This window comes from Mesoplodon mirus, assembly GCF_964341445.2.
Source record: "Mesoplodon mirus genome assembly, chromosome: 8".
Lineage (NCBI taxonomy): Eukaryota > Metazoa > Chordata > Mammalia > Artiodactyla > Ziphiidae > Mesoplodon > Mesoplodon mirus.
Genome location: NC_138984.1, coordinates 26,890,421 through 26,908,673, shown reverse-complemented (window position 1 = coordinate 26,908,673; position 18,253 = coordinate 26,890,421). Strand labels below are relative to the sequence as shown.

Here is an 18,253-nt window from a genome sequence, read left to right as displayed (position 1 = left end):
CTAAAGGACATGAAATGAGTTGGATTCCCAGCCTTTCCCCATTCCACCTAGTTATGTTTGTTATTATTTTTAGTTTGCTTAGATGGTAGCTAGAGTAGTAACAGGAGGCTACTCTCCATTCATTCATTCATTTGTTCATTCAACAAATATTTATTAAGCACCAACTATGGACCTGGCATTGTATTAACTGCTCAAGTTAATGGAATGAAAATGACAAGACCTGGCCTCAGCCTCCTGGTGCCGTCCGTAAAAATCAAATGCTTAGATGTGTCTTCTTTCTTTACCTCCTCCTACTTCTGATCCGTCTACAAACACTCTCATCCTGCTCTGTGCTTCACCCAAGCACACTGGTGATATCGAAACCCTCCAGCTGTTTCAAGCTTGTGTCTGAGCCGTTTAAGATTACTGAAGCACAATGATATCAGCACCATATAAAGTGCAGGCACAAAGAAAGCAGGTGACATTCTTGGTGCTTTCATCTGTCGAGCAGTCATTGTGAAGGGCTCTAATAGACCCGGTGTAGATCCATGCCACTGATGCCTTCTGTTTGTCCTAACAGTTTAGTGCTTCTCATGAAGGCGAAGGACACTTGGTCAGGGCTCAAATTAGACAATGAAATGCTGGCTCTGATGAAGAGCTACTTATAAGAATATCAAATTGCAAAGAAAATACACCTGGCCAGTGCAATTCCTTTCAAACAAGTCTGGTATCTGCAGAAACTAAGACCCACATGCTAAAGCTGTAGCTCAGAGGCTATACATTTGGCAGATCAGAGGAACAGCATCTTGAAACACTTTAATAACTTGCATTTAGAGCGTGAGTTAATATTACTCTAGGGATTATGCTGCATATCCTCTTATTTAAAATGTTATCTAATACTTGAAAAGAGGAAATATATGCCAATCTTAGCCTCATTAACTTTGTGAGTTGGTTATAGAAGATTGGGTCATGTCTTCTAGAACTAAAGTTCCTAGAGTCCTGTGTATATTTTTAAGTGTGAGCTGATCATCATTTCCCTTGGGAATTATCATAGTTAAGAGTGGGAAAAATGCAATTAAATGAGGGCTAGCACTTTCCCTCATTCCCTCTTAAAGATACTAGTGAGATCAGCCATTCCTTGGGTTTACTTAAATTTCCTACTTTGTTATCTGTGAGGGAAGCAATCTTTCCTACTAAATGCTTACTTCAAACACGAGAATACTTCATCTGCTCATTTAATCCTTTATAACAGCAATTCCTCAACAGTGTTTGATGTTTTCCATTTTATAAAGCACTTTAAAATCTTCTCCACCCTAGAACAGATATACTTCAAACAAAACCCAGGTAGCAGGGGGCATCATGCTCTCTGGTGAGTCCCCAGAGATCCCTGGACACCATCTACCATCACTTAATAGCTGGCCTTTAGATTTGATCTTAAGGGGCTTCCATGCCTGCTATTTTTCTACACTGTCTGCTATATGCACAGGCATAAAGAACCAAATGGTTTCCCTTAGCCCCCAAACTGGTATCACGCAGCAAAGAATTCTTGAAAATCTACCAGGATAGGATTAAGGCTAAAAAATAACAACTCAATGCTTATTGCTGGTGTATGTCATACATCAATATCATGATGCACTGCACTTCAGTATATTAAATTTTATAAAGGAGGATTTCGGTGAAAAGAACTGAGGCTGTTCATTTTAAATATCGCTTATAAACAGTTGCAAGAGCTACTGATTGCTTTCAGACTAGGGGTAATATTTTACTCAAGAGGATCCTCAACATGCCTTTTCAAATACAAGCAATTATGAGGAAAAGCTTCTGTTTTGGCCGAGTTAATTTTCTATCCTGAAACCACACTGAATATATTAATTCAGGATTAGGAAGGGGAAAAACAGATTCTATGGAACAATGCTGGAGATTACACTTTTCTAGCTGCCAATGCCCATAAATCTTTCTAGGGTTTCCTCTATGTCCAGTCCCAAACAACTTTTTCCAGTAGACATTTTAATAGTAATTACTGTTGCCTAACAAGCCATGTTTCCTCTAGCTTTCCAAATTCCTGTCATGTTAGAGCAGGGCTTACTCTGATTTTTTTTTCCTAAACCACTTAAAACTGACTAGTCATTAGCCATTTCTAAAAAGTTTGTACAGCATGAGTATCATCATGTAGGTATCACTCAAATTATTGCATCTTACAGCTTATGTGTAGATCTTCTTCACTTATAAAACACATGGAGTAAACCAGAATGTAGGAGTGGAAAGTAAACAACACACATACACACACACACTCACTCTCATGGGGTAAAGAGCAGGGCTCTAAAGCCAGGCTTGCTGCCTCGAGTCTTATCTTTGGCACTTACTAGCTGTGTAACCTTGAAAAAGGTACTCAGCTTCACTTTGCTTCAGTTATCTCATCTGTGAAATCAGGATGTGAATAGTATCCACACCACAGAGTTGTTTTGAGATGTAGATGTGTTATTTAATGCAAAGCACTTACATCAGTGCCTGGCATTAACATTAGTTACTGGCATACATGCACACACACTCTAGCTCCCGTCATTCAAATGTCAATCCTGTTAACTTTTTATTAACAAGAATCATGTTTTAATCTTTACTCCTGTCTTTCCACCGTCAAATGATCACAAAACTGCATACTGATGATCCTCATGCCTTTAGGAACCAAAATTCATTCAATCAATGTATTTTATTATTAAAGTATTGAATTATTGTTTATTGAACATTAATGTATAGTAATAATTTGTTAACTCTCAATTACTAACTGAAAAAGTGATTATTCATGACACTTCATTCCTGAATAAGTAACAGAGAGGATTTATGGTAATAACTGCTTCATTTGCCAATATAAGACAGCTGTGGGGTTTTAAAAATTCTTCCATCCTTTCCTTCCTAAGGGTCAAGGCATTTTACCTCTGCTGTGAATAAAAAAAAAGGTAAAAGACAAGAATACAGCTTATAAAACTGCACTATGACAACCCACATGTATAAATAAATATGCAGGCTTTGGAGAAGATGATGTCTGAATCCTATTAAAAGCTTATGTTAACCACTCTCATCACTGTATTATATCCTGTGCTTCATTTAAAAATAAAAGCCAACATAATTTCAGCTGTAAAACAGTTTGTGAAATGAATGTTAACTTTCTAAAGCAATGATTTGCTTCTTTTAAATTTCAACTTAAACTTGTATGTATCACCCTTACCAATAAAGCATTATAATGTTTTCTAAAGCACATACAACACACAGAGGTGCTCTAGCAGACATTCCAATAAGTACCCTGTCACTAATTATCTCAATTTTTGATGGAAAAAAAAAAAACAGAAAATGGGAAAAAATGACATGAGTCCAGTTTTTCAGTTTGAAGTACATATGTAACATTAAAAACATATGGGTGCTTCTTCTCTTCACTAAAACTCTTTCAAAATCAAGTGAGTAACTGAGACAAATCTAGGCATAGCATGAATGAGGTACGATGAAGTTGGGCAGCCTAGCTCTGTAGTTTTCTTTAGAGTCATGAACCAGAAACACAGACACATTATTATGGGGTGTACTATGGATTGATACATGTTTCAAACACATTAAGGACTTTGAACTATAATCCTGCAGCCCGTGGAACAAAAACCACATTCACAGAAACACAGACAAGATGACAAGGCAGACGTCTATGTACCAGATGAAGGAACAAGATAAAACCCCAGAAAAACAACTAAACGAAGTGGAGATAGGCAACCTTCCAGAAAAAGAATTCAGAATAATAATAGTGAAGATGATCCAGGACCTCGGAAAAAGAATGGAGGCAAAGATCGAGAAGATGCAAGAAATGTGTAACAAAGACCAAGAAGAATTAAAGAACAGAGATGAACAATACAATAACTGAAATGAAAAATACACTAGAAGGAATCAATAGCAGAATAACTGAGGCAGAAGAATGGAAAAGAGACCTGGAAGACAAAATAGTGGAATTCACTGCGGGGGAACAGAATAAAGAAAAAAGAATGAAAAGAAATGAAGACAGCCTAAAAGACCTCTGGGACAACATCAAATGCAACAACATTCACATTATAAGGGTCCCAGAAGGAGAAAAGAGAGAGAAAGGACCCGAGAAAATATTTGAACAGATTATAGTCAGAAACTTCCCTAACATGGGAAAGGAAATAGCCACCCAAGTCCAGTAAGCACAGAGAGTCCCATACAGGATAAACCCAAGCAGAAACATGCCGAGACACATAGTAATCAAATTGGCAAAAATTAAAGACAAAGAAAAATTATTCAAAGCAGCAAGGGAAAAACGAAAAATAACACAAGGGAACTCCCATGAGTTTAACAGCTGCTTTCTCAGCAGAAACACTACAAGCCAGAAGGGAGTGGCATGATATACTTAAAGTGATGAAAGGGAAGAACCTACAACCAAGATTACTCTACCCAGCAAGGATCTCATTCAGATTCGATGGAGAAATCAAAAGCTTTACAGACAAGCAAAAGCTAAGAGAATTCAGCACCACCAAACCAGATCTACAACAAATGCTAAAGGAACTTCTCTAAGTGGGAAACACAAGAGAAGAAAACGATCTACAAAAACAAACCAAAAACAATTCAGAAAATGGTCATAGGAACATACATATTGATAATTACCTTAAACGTGAATGGATTAAATGCTCCAACCAAAAGACACAGGCTTCCTGAATGGATATGAAAACAAGACCCATATATATGCTGTCTACAAGAGACCCACTTCAGACCTAGGGACACATACAGACTGAAAGTGAGGGGATGGAAAAAGATATTCCATGCAAATGGAAATCAAAAGAAAGCTGGAGTAGCTATACTCATATCAGATAAATAGACTTTAAAATAAAGAATGTTACAAGAGACAAGGAAGGACACTACATAATGATCAAGGGATCAATCCAAGAAGAAAATATAACAATTATAAATATATATGCACCCAACATAGGAGCATCTCAATACATAAGGCAACTGCTAACAGCTCTAAAAGAGGAAATCGACAGTCACACAATAATAGTGGGGGACTTTAACACCTCACTTACACCAATGGACAGATCATCCAAAATGAAAATACATAAGGAAACAGAAGCTTTAAATGACACAATAGACCAGATAGATTTAATTGATATTTACAGGATATTCCATCCGAGAACAGCAGATTACACTTTCAAGTGCACATGGAATGTTCTCCAGGATAGATCACATCTTGGGTCACAAATCAAGCCTCAGTAAATTTAAGAAAATTGAAATCATATTAAGCATCTTTTCTGACCACAACGCTATGAGATTAGAAATGAATGACAAGGAAAAAAATGTAAAAAACACAAATACATGGAGGCTAAACAATACGTTACTAAACAACCAAGAGATCACTGAAGAAATCAAAGAGGAAATCAAAAAATACCTAGAGACAAATGACAATGAAAACACGATGATCCAAAACCTATGGGATGCAGCAAAAGCAGTTCTAAGAGGGAAGTTTATAGCTATAAAAGCCTACCTCAAGAAACAAGAAAAATCTCAAGTAAACAATCTAAACTTACACCAAAAGGAACTAGAGAAAGAACAAACAAAACCCAAAGTTAGCAGAAGGAAAGAATTCATAAAGATCAGAGCAGAAAGAAATGAAATAGAAACAAAGAAAACAATAGCAAAGATCAATAAAACTAAAAGCTGGTTCTTTGAGAAGATGAACAAAATTGATAAACCATCAGCCAGACTCATCAAGAAAAAGAGGGAGAGGACTCAAATCAATAAAATTAGAAATGAAAAAGGAGAAGTTAACAACAGACACCCAGAAATACAAAGCATCCTAAGAGACTACTACAAGCAACTCTATGCCAATTAAATGGACAACCTGTAAGAAATGGACACATTCTTAGAAAGGTATAACCTTCCAAGACTGAACCAGGAAGAACCAGAAAATATGAACAGACCAATCACAAGTAATGAAACTGAAACTGTGATTAAAAATCTTCCAACAAATAAAAGTCCAGGACCAGATGGCTTCACAGGTGAATTCTATCAAACATTTAGAGAAGAGCTAACACCTATCCTTCTCAAACTCTTCCAAAAAATTGCAGGGGAAGGAACACTCCCAAACTCATTCTGTGAGGCCACCATCACCCTGATACCAAAACCAGACAAAGATACTACAAAAAAAGAAAATTACAGACCAATATCACTGATGAATATAGATGCAAAAATCCTCAACAAAATACTAGCAAACAGAATCCAACAGCACATTAAAAGGATCATATGCGGGCCTCCCTGGTGGCGCAGTGGTTGAGAGTCCGCCTGCCGATGCAGGGGATACGGGTTCGTGCCCCGGTCTGGGAGGATCCCATATGCCGCGGAGCGGCTGGGCCCGTGAGCCATGGCCGCTGAGCCTGCGCGTCCGGAGCCTGTGCTCCGCAACGGGAGAGGCCACAACAGTGAGAGGCCCGCAAAAAAAAAAAAAAAAAAAAAAAAAAAAAAAAAAAGGATCATATGCATTGATCAAGTGGGATTTGTTCCTGGGATGCAAGGATTCTTCAATATACGCAAATCAGTCAATGTGATACACCATATTAAGAAACTGAAGAAGAAAAACCATATGATCATCTCAACAGATAAAGAAAAAGATTTTGACAAAAGTCAACACACATTTGATAAAAACTCTCCAGAAAGTGGGCATAGAGGGAACCTACCTCAACATAATAAAGGCCATATACAACAAACCCACAGCAAACATCATTCTCAATGGTGAAAAACTGAAAGCATTTCCTCTAAGATCAGGAACGAGACAAGGATGTCCACTTTCACCACTATTATTCAACATAGTTTTGGAAGTCCTAGCCATAGCAATCAGAGAAGAAAAAGAAATAAAAGGAATACAAATTGGAAAAGAAGAAGTAAAACTGTCACTGTTTGCAGATGACATGATACTATACATAGAGAATGCTAAAAGTGCCACCGAAAACTACTAGAGCTAATCAATGAATTTGGTCAAGTTGAAGATACAAAAGTAATGCACAGAAATCTCTTGCATTCCTATAAACTCATGATGAAAATTCTGAAAGAGAACTTAAGGAAACACTCCCATTTACCATTGCAACAAAAAGAGTAAAATACCTAGGAAAAACCTACCTAGGGAGGTAAAAACCTGTATGCAGAAAACTCTAAGACACTAATGAAAGAAATTAAAGATGATACCAACAGATGGAGAGATATACCACGTTCTTGGATTGGAAGAATCAATATTGTGAAAATGACTATACTACCCAAAGCAATCTACAGATTCAATGCAATCCCTATCAAATTACCAATGGCATTTTTTACAGAACTAGAACAAATCATCTTAAAATTTGTATGGAGACACAAAAGACCCCGAATAGCCAAAGCAGTCTTGAGGGAACAAAACGGAGCTGGATGAATCAGACTCCCTGACTTCAGACTATATTACAAAGCTGCAGTAATCAAGACAATATGGTACTGGAACAAAAACAGAAACACAGATCAATGGAACAAGATAGAAAGCCCAGAGGTAAACCCACACACCTATGGTCAACTAATCTATGACAAAGGAGGCAAAGATATACAATGGAGAAAAGACAGTCTCTTCAATAAGTGGTGCTTGGAAAACTGGGTAGCTACATGTAAAAGAATGAAATTAGAACACTCCCTAACACCATACACAAAAATAAACTCAAAATGGATTCGAGACCTAAATGTAAGACTGGACACTTTAAAACTCTTTGAGGAAAACATAGGAAGAACACTCTTTGACATAAATCACAGCAAGATCTTTTTTGATCCACCTCCTAGAGTAATGGAAATAAAAACAAACAAAAAAAAAACAAATGGGATCTAATGAAACTTCAAAGCTTTTGCACAACAAAGGAAACCATAAACAAGACGAAAAGACAACCCTCAGAATGGGAGAAAATATTTGCAAATGAATCAACAGACAAAGGATTAATCTCCAAAATATATAAACAGCTCATGCAGCTCAATATTAAAGAAACAACCAACCCAATCCAAAAATGGGCAGAAGACCTAAATAGACATTTCTCCAAAGAAGACATACAGATGGCCAAGAAGCACATGAAAAGCTGCTCAACATCACTAATTATTAGAGAAATGCAATTCAAAACTACAATGAGGTATCACCTCACACCAGTTAGAATGGGCATCATCAGAAAATCTACAAACAACAAATGCTGGAGAGGGTGTGGAGAAAAGGGAATCCTCTTGCACTGTTGGTGGGAATGTAAATTGATATAGCCACTATGGAGAACAGCATGGAGGTTCCTTAAAAACGTAAAAATAGAATTACCATATGATCCAGCAATCCCACTACTGGGCATATACCCAGAGAAAACCATAATTCAAAAAGACACATGCACCCTAATGTTCACTGCAGCACTATTTACTATAGCCAGGTCATGGAAGCAACCTAAATGCCCATCAACAGATGAATGGATAAAGAAGTTGTGGTATATACATACAATGGAATATTACCCAGCCAGAAAAAGGAATGAAATTGAGTCATTTGTTGAGTCGTGGATGGACCTAGAGACTGTCATACAGAGTGAAGTAAGTCAGAAAGGGAGAAACAAATATCGTATATTAATGCATGTATATGGAACCTAGAAAAATGGTGCAGATGAACCGGTTTGCAGGGCAGAAGTTGAGACACAGATGTAGAGAACAAACGTATGGACACCAAGGGGGGAAAACCGCGGTGGGGTGTGGATGGTGGTGTGCTGAATTGGGCGATTGGGATTGACATGTATACACTGATGTGTATAAAACTGATGACTAATAAGAACCTGCAGTATAAAAAAAAAAAAACAACTAATACTAAACTTTCTTTGGGTTATTGTATGGAAATATGTTAATATAAGTGTTTCAGATATTATATGAAATTTCTAAAAATCTTATATGTTCTGGTATAATGTTATAAATCATAATTCTAGTTATTACTTTAAAATGTATATCTCAGAAATAACCAAAAAAAAAACCAAAACCAAATTAAGGACTTTATATCCCTGAAAGAAGCAAACAAGACTTGAGAGGAAGCAGAAAGGGGAGGCAGAGAGCTCTTTAATGAAGCTGAGAAAACAATAATGTTTCCCAGTATCAAATTTAGAAACTGTTGTAGCCCCTTTCTAAATTGAAATTACACTTGGCTCTTCAAAAATTATTTATGATTTGGCATTTCTATAACACTTCCTTTCTATGGCAGGCTTTATGAAAAGACTATTACTGCAATAAGCAAATGAACTTAAAAATGAACAAGAAATTTTCAATCAAAATCAAATATCAATTTCCCTGGAAATATAGAGCAGACATAATATTTTTTTATTTTTATTTTTTTATTTTTTTGCGATATGCGGGCCTCTTACTGTTGTGGCCTCTCCTATTGGGGAGCACAGGCTCCGGACCCGCAGGCTCAGCAGCCATGGCTCACGGGCCCAGCCGCTCTGCGGCATGTGGGATCTTCCTGGACTGAGGCATGAACCCGTGTCCCCTGCATCAGCAGGCGGACTCTCAACCACTGTGCCACCAGGGAAGCCCGAGCAGACATAATATTGCTTAGAAAATTTCAAATATTTATAGACATTGGTAAATTTATCCTTATAAAAATTTCCCCGAAGTGGGCAGAAGCTAGAGATCCTTTTGCAGACGAAAAAATTGTGTCTTGCTGTCTAAATACTCTGTGCAAACACAGGAACAAAAAAGGATCATTTTTTTTTTTTGTTATACAGGACTTACAGCAGAGATTGCTAGGTCTTACCCCCAAATCCATGCTCCTCTTTCCTTTAGTAACACAACCTCAGGTAACAGACTACATTCACCATCCTTTCCTGCTAAGGGGTACCAATATGTGACTATGCTCCAGCCAATGCAAATAAAGTAGAATTGAAATGCTGAGTGGGACTTCCAGGAAGTCTTTTTAAAGGGAAGAAATGCATTCGTCTTTGCCTCTTTTTACTCCCTGTGGCCTTGAAAAGCCGATGTAATGGCTGGATATTCAGTCGCTATTTGGAGGAGGGTTAGAAGCTAGTGGCTGAGGGATGATGTAGCAGAAAGGAGCCTGGGTTCCTTTTGACATCCTGAGGCCATCATAGCAGCCCTGGACCCCCTCCCTCTGGCTTTCTTTTACATTAGAGAAAAAACAAAACAAAACAAAAACTTCTATCTTATTTAAGTCACTGCAATTTTGATTATTTTGGTTATATGCAACTGAACCCAATCCTATTCCAAAACCAAGCCTATCTGAATCAGCACAAATATGAGACCATACTTCCACTGGGGAATGAAACTTAACAAAATAAGATGGCAATTTAAGGTTCTAGTTGTAACAATCATGTAGTTTCTCAAATAAACTATGTGTTGTATGCAAAAGCTTTCATTGCATACTGACAACAAATGCTTAATAAACATGAATGCTGAAGAAGAAAATAAAGTTTTAAAGGATTTCTACAATTAGTATTTCCCAAAGTAATATTATTTTGGACAAGTTAATAACAAGAGCAAATAAGTTAATATTTATAGAAATATGACCCTAAATTTGGTGAACAAAGTTAAAAATATATAATCCCCTTTTCCTCAAAAATATTACTTTTTGAAAGATAACGAAGGGACTTCCCTGGTGGCGCAGAGGTTAAGGATCCACCTGCCAATGCAAGGGGACATGGGTTCGAGCCCTAGTCCGGGAAGATCCCACATGCTGCGGAGCAACTAAGCCTGTGTGCCACAACTACTGAGCCCGCATGCCACAACTACTGAAGCCTGTGGGCCTAAAGCCCGTGCTCCGCAACAAGAGAAGCCACCGCAATGAGAAGCCTACACACTACAACGAAGAGTAGCTCCTGCTCGCCGCAACCAGAGAAAGCCCAGGTGCAGCAACGAAGACCCAACGTGGCCAAAAATAAATAACTAATTAATTTAAAAAAAAAAAAGATAATGAGGCACAAAAAGTAACATACAAAGCCACACATAATTATGTAAACACTGCTTTGAGACATAACACCAAGTATTTTTATTGTGTTAAGATGTTTGTGAATGTATTTTTGGTCATAAAATAGCAGTTATGAATAGATGATACTTGATAAGACATAATATAATGGGAGGAAAAGGTATTACAATTTTCTGCGGTTGAATCAGCTTTAGTTTCTCATGCAACTCAGAGTTTTATGCTATTCAGATGGAACACTGCACAGGAAAGCATTTTACTTATCAAAACACTGGAGGACACTCCATTTTATGTGGGAACAATGGCTTTTTAACAGTGCTTGATGGGGAGACATTAGGAACCTTGCCTTGAAAGCCATTAGCAAATTTATCTATAAAATTTTATGCTACATCATAAACTAACCAGCAACTGAAGACATCGTAAACTGCTTAATATGCCAATTGCCCCTATGAGGTGCTTTCAGGAGACGGCAATGAATGTCATAGATACTGAAGCATAAAAAGTTGAGGGACATGGGCAATTCAAAGAAAATGATGCCAGAAAACCCCATAGTGCCAAAAAAATGTAAACAAACTTGCATCTTACTTTGGAGTAACATTTATTTTTTCTATTTCCAAGTAAATTTTAACTTTGTTTCTCAACTAGCCCTGCCAATAGAGGAGCTTTTCCTTACACTGCCAAACTATCAATTCAAACTTGAAATCAATCACTTCTTTTTCTCCTAAAGCAAGGTACCTTATAATATATAGTAAATAATATAAGCCCACCTGAAGCGGATGAGTTAGAGATTTAAGTCACTCGTTTAACAATCAGTTATGGAATTAAATCTAGCCATCTGTCTCAGTTGTCCTGTTTTGTTCAAATCCTCATAATTTAAAATAAAGAACAGTAATGCTCATTAATGAGATTCATCTACCAATTACTGCACAGTTGGAAACAGCAGCTACTCAATAAATGACAGCTGTTGCTATCATGTCTCTTGAAGCAAAATACTTTCATTTTATTCTCACCTTAACATTTCTTGTGTTAAGCTTCTAAAATCTACAAAAATCATAAAACTAAACTATAAAAGGGAGGGTCCAACACTATTTAGTCTATTCCTTTTATTTTATAAAATACTGACCTTAAACGTCCCTGAGAGATTATCATTTTACTGATTTTATCTGCCTTCCCCATCCTCGTAAGAAAGAAATCACTTGCCATAACTGAGAGGATTGCTAAGAGACTGCTATTAGTAAATTCCTCTCAGAAGTATGCTCTAAGGAGGACCATCTACATCAAGACCACTGAGGCTTGCAAACTGCAGATTCCTGGCCTGTTCAAGACTACTGAAGCAGAATCTTGCTGTGAAGCCCAGGAACCTGCATGTTTATGATAAGCATCATTGCCTTAAAATCAAATCCAAACTCCTTAAGGTGAAAACCTATTCCTCCTTGTCTGCTTTTCAGAGTAACTGGGAAACCCTAAGTCTCTAAATTGTGCTTTCTTCAAGATTAGAAAGCTGTCTATCTCTATTAGTAAGCTAGCTGCAGTTATTCAGCTTTCCTTCTTTGGTTTCTCTCGCTCTCACTTTTTTGACGTTTATGTACTATTTCCTCCCAAACTTTCTCAACCTCTCAATGACCAGTAAAACAGTGAACGTATACCAACCAGCAACAACTATACTGGAGGATTAGTTCGCGGAATCTATACTCTACCCTGAGTTCCTGTATGGATCCCTGTCATGTGGTAACGTTAACAAAAAAAAAGACAATTCTGGACATGTTTTATTTTCCATGGGCAAATTCCTCTGTTTCATGCACTGCATTTTGGGAATCTTCCCAACTCTTCCCACTGAAATTCCATCTCTGAATTAACTACGTAATGCTGAACATCAATTTTTCTCCCAAGTATGGCAGCCATCCAAATTTGTGTCAGGTGTGAATTACAGGAATATGCTTACCCTGCCCTAAATTCTGAGCCCTGTTAAAGATCCAGAAGATACCCAGGTTAGGCTGAGAGCACAGCATTCTCTCCAGAAGCAATTACTCCTATGCAGACGCAGGAAGCATTTAAGGGTGCAGCATTCAGCCAGACAGCTCTCTTCTACCACGCTTATGCCAGTTCACAGTCAGCACTTCATACCTGCCCAGCCAGTGTAAACAGTGCTATCCCGAGGGTCTGCTGACTTTAGGCCTCTCTCCATTCGCTGAAGAAGCTCTCGAATCTTATTGTTCAGGCGTTGTGAGAACTCAGTAGTCAGCTGTAGGTATTAAAGGGAAAACAAATATCAAAATATATGGGGCACTGGGTGTCCTGGACTATAGGCTATTAAAAATAGGAGGGTACTTCATTTCCACTTAAGCTACAATTTTTTTGCCTAAGAGAACTGGACAATTACTTTATTCTTAAACAAGAACAAATTAACAAAACTTAAAAGTACTACTGTGTTTTCTTACTCAAGTTGGGAAATAGTTTTGATGTAACTTAAATGTTTTACATAAAATTTTTAGTTAAATACTAAAAAACGCTGCCAGTGATAAACTGGATCATAGTAATTTCCACCTACTAAGAATCATCTATTATTTAAACCAACATTTTTTATTATAATAAAAGTCATTTTATTAAACTAAGCACAAATCAGAAAATGTTTGCTGTTTTCAAGCCACTAGAGTTTTAGTATTCAAGCAGCAGCAATGTTAATACCCTAAAGAAACATTCTGATTGCTTCTGTTATTTGAAAAATGAGGATAAAGATTTATAAAATATCCATTTATAAAAAATGTATAAACATTTAAAAAAATTGTAGAAGTAGCATAAGAAAAGCAAAATAAATTCACAGATATCAGGAGCCTTCAGCAGAGTGGAAAGAACATCAGACCAAGTATCAAAAACCCAGGCCCAGCACAGTGCCCAGAAGGCTTGGGGCCTCATAAGTACTGCTCAGTGAATGAGCCCGGCTACATCCTTATCCACTATTAGCTGAGTGACCATGCTCAACCCATAACTCCTTTATGCTTCAGTTGCCTCTGTAAAGTCAGGATAATAATACCTGTCCCACGAATTTCAAAAGATGCATTGAGGATCAAATGAGATTGTGTCATGTCTTTTGCATTCAGGGATGTAAATGTTGATATTTTTACTATTTTAAGCAGTCCAATGGTCTATAAAATGTAATAATTTGGATATAGATTGAAAGCACACTGAGGCTGGGATGTGGGGTTAGTGACATCCATATAAAGGCCCACAGATGTGGCACAAACGGTGAGGCATACCGAATAATTATGTTATTTGTTGTAAAAGTAACTGAAAAATATTTTGAAAGTTCTGTATACACTGAATCACGAAGTGTCTTAAAAGAGCATTTTAATGTATCCTTCAATATTTTTAGGAATCTGCTGTGATTCCCAGACTTGGATTTCACAAAGCAGTAAAACTGTGAAACAATGTTGGGGAACATTACAAGGATACAGACGTTTCATCACACAAGGACTGTAAAAACAAACCTAACTACTACCTGTTAGCATCATAACCTCATTTTTTAAAAAGGGCATTTAAAAACCGAAAAAAGTAGAAAAAAAGGTGGTATCAGAATTATTAATAATAATAAAAGACATTAAGGTTTACTGATACTCTGAAGAGTATCTCTGATAAGGCAAATCAGACGATTAACCATACCTGGGTTATTTATTCTAGGCACCACTATGATCCATTATTTCACTATCTGAAGAAGAAACCAGTGTTTGATGGACACACTCCCTTTATTTAACAATGTCTGCCAAGGGGTTAAGATTTCAACAAGCCTTAAAAATACATTTTGTAAGGTAAAATATACTTCAGTATTGATATAAAAGGTCTATAAATCTCAACTAGATAGAAGAGTGCATCTACATAAGAACACGTCATATTCTGTTCATAGATCATGGATAATTTATCACCTTGCCTGGCCTTACTGTAAGCAGCCAAGAATAATGAGAATGCCTCAGCCTCAAGAAGGGAAGTCACTTTCTATTTGGCACATAATTGCATTTAAGAAAAGTGAGCTGCCTAAGAATACTGATTGCTTATAGCAGACCACAAAATTATTCAAACCTAGGAATAATTTGAAGAGTGTAAAAACGCTTTTTTCTGATAGATGCCAGGATATAGAGCAGTTCCTTATTGAAATCTTTGCGTTAACAAATTAAGGATGACAGATCTTCAGGGTCCGATCCTTGATGTTCAACATTAAACAATTTTAAAACTGGTAGGTTAATTTCTTTCTGGGATGGGTCCAAAAACCATGTGTTAGGCAATAAATTACACTATTATTTTGGGGCCAGGGTTCAAATTTATGAACATTTTTTTTCTCCCTTAGAAACAGAGTTAAATTTATAAAAAGCATTTACTTTATAAACAGCCTAAATAGTGAGATACATTTTGTTGAAGGCTGCTGTCATTAGGATCCATCCTCAAGTGTTCTCTTTGCCAAGTAAGCATGAAGCAGCAGGTCTTCCTCCAACAAGACAAGACAAATGCTTCAGCTTCAGGATCTGCAGAGCTGGGCAGAATGCAAGTCCAAATAGCCAAAAGGAAGCCATCTGGCTTCAAGGTAATGATTACTGGCTTTGTTTAGGGAGTTCAATTCTGGTCTTAAAAGAATCAGGTTGATTCTAGCTCCATACACACTTTGGCAGCCTTCTATCTTACAGCTCTTCTCCATCTCTTTCATTCCTCCTACCTGCATTACTCAGTCAAGTTAATTTATAATGACAAATGTTTTAAGGAAAGAACCAGCAGAATCACTGAAAGTTCACTTGGCAGATATGAAATCTCTAAGGCCCTTACATCACATGCAAAATGCTTTTCATATGGCTGATAAGCTTAGAAGAAATAAACTGGTAAAATTTAAAAAAAAAATGTGTGCACATTTAAAGATATCACTCTTCCAACCTAACTCACTCTTAGGATTTCTCAACTAGGTATTCTTAAAAAGAACCGTATTCCCTCTTAACAATTCTATGCAGAGGCATAAGAAAACACAGGCTTCTGGTATCTCACATCCAAGTTCTCTTTCTTACACTGACTTGTGAGGTGCTCACCAGTTAAACTGACCAGTTTTATGTATTTATTTATTTTCCAGTTGTGGGGATGTCCTGGGAAGAGTGGAAATGATACAAAGATTTCAGGACTATGTTCCAAATCTCTCTTAGCACTTTCAGTTTAAAGATGTCTTCACCACATTCTGGTTGACTCTCGTCCTTACCCTGTCCGTACTCCTGTTCAAGCATAAAACAGTAACACGGCACCCATGAAATACCATCAGGATTTCTCACCTCTCTTCAAAAAGCAAACCAAAAGTGATCAAAAAATGCAAGATTACACAGAAAATTGCAGAGCCGCGAACTTTTATAATTTAAATATCAATGTTTGAGACTGTTTCAATTATTAATTATTGTTGATAATATTAACAGTGACTCCTTACAGAAGTTCAACATGTTAGAGCTCAAATTGTATATTTTCACATATACTTTATATATTGAAAATATATTTTGTATGTTTATAGTGAAACTCTATTATATTTTTTTTAAAAAGGATGCTCATCCCTTTCTTTCAGGCAAAACTGAACTTTCCAAACACTCGGGGCTGGAGGTAGGGATGCAGGCAGATATTTCCCAAACTCACCCTCCCAGCAGAATCAAAGTAGCCTTCGGCCAGGGATTTGTTATAATCGGCATAAGGATTCGGGAAGGCCCTTTGCGCCATGATGCCAGAAACGAGCCTGCAGAACAGGGGAAAAACAAAATGTACGTTGAGATACGGCCCTCGGCCGAGTTGCAAAGGCGGCGGCCAGCACCCCGGCAACACCTTCCTTCCAGTTCCCGGACCACTGCGTGGTCCTGGCGGTCCGAGCGGACCCCGGGCCCACCGCGGCCCAGCCGCTAGGGCGTGGCACCTCCGCAAGAAGGCTGCCAGGGCCCCGAACCCACAGCGATGAATGGGACCCGTTTCGCACCCCACGTTCGCACTCTCGAGATTCAGAATAACTACCAGTCCAGGGTCCCTAAGCCCTGCACGGTCTCGGGCCACTCACCCTGCAGCCTCCGGACAAAAACAGAAGGGATACTTTCACAGCCCACTTCCTGCCAGCTGGACCAATCAGAGCCTTCGCCATTCCGGAGGCCCGCCCCCTTCTCATTTTCACTTGTTAAAGAGACAGAAGTGTGGTTTCCAAAGGATGATACAGGGTGATACAATTCTTGGAGGGCTGGAGTGGGAACATAGCTTAGAATAATGAGCAGCTGTACCCAATATTTCCTACCTTTCTTCTCTTTTAAATTTTCTAAAAAAGCAGTTAAGTAATCTAATATTAGTCCAGATGATTCATAAGAATTCAATTCAATTTTTTTTTTAATCTGGAGGAGAAAAAAAGAGATCTGAATATATTCATAGTCCTACCGCTAGAACTGAATAAAATTGGGGAGGATTATGTTTCTCCAGAGACTTGTCAAACTTTTTCTTTCATTTCTTAAAAAACAAACAAACGAAACAAAACACCACCACTACCATCAGCAACAACAGTGACAAAAACCTTTGAAAATAATCCATGATAATTTAACCTCAAAGGCTCTCGGTGGATGTGAGTGGGCAAGGGCAAGGTATCAAATAGCAATTGCCAAAACTTTAAGGAAAATAACATGAAAACACAAATCACAGCTCTTAAGAACGTTAAGCTCCTCCTTAGTCTAAACTAGACTATAATACTGTATACCCAAGCCCTTTAAAAAGATAACAACGTCCAATAGAGCAGGATAACCAAAGCAATCAATTTCAGTGTTTAACAGTCTCTAGTATTTGAAAAGTTTTGCTTTCATTTAAATTTAAATCCCACCTGGTACTCATTAGGCCCATTCCGTTGCTCAGAGAATTTTGAAGTTCTGTTAAATGGTCAGAAAGAGTCAAGTTCTCTTTCTTTCCTTCTCTCTTGCTTCAAGGAAGGACCCTAGCCCCAAACCTCTTGTTGAAGCTCAATCCCTACCCCAACCCCACCTTGGCCCAAGCTTGTCCCTCTGTGGCTGCCATCCCAAAGTCTCCTTCTGACCCTGCTCTGGCTCAATTTGTTCTTTTGAACTGCTGCCCTCCTAGGATACTTTTTAGCTCCTTCACCAAATTCATGAAGGTTTAGTGGAAGCCCTCAGTGCATCTTAAGTTGGACACGCTTCCTATTTTAATAGATGGGTATGTGGAGGAGAAACTCATAAGAGAGAAAAGGATGAGTGAGAGGCATTTTTAATTATTTTTCTTTAATTATTAAAGGCTTACTAT

General features: G+C 37.7%; 1 protein-coding gene across 4 annotated transcripts in view; it reads right to left on the bottom strand.

The window, feature by feature from the left end:
• LANCL1 (LanC like glutathione S-transferase 1) overlaps positions 1–17,071 on the bottom strand; it is a gene marked incomplete at its 3' end in the record, with an annotated part of 51,767 nt that extends 34,696 nt beyond the window's left edge. For 2 of the 4 annotated variants that reach the window (XM_082631279.1, XM_082631282.1), the window contains exons 1-3: positions 17,022–17,071; positions 16,613–16,709; positions 13,094–13,211 (exon numbers count right to left, since the gene is read on the bottom strand). In XM_082631279.1, coding sequence (XP_082487405.1) covers positions 13,094–13,211; positions 16,613–16,693 — 199 coding nt within the window. In that variant the 5' untranslated portion in view covers positions 16,694–16,709; positions 17,022–17,071. The other 2 variants (XM_082631280.1, XM_082631281.1) reach the window with 2 other exon arrangements.
• Between the last annotated feature and the right edge of the window lie 1,182 nt (positions 17,072–18,253).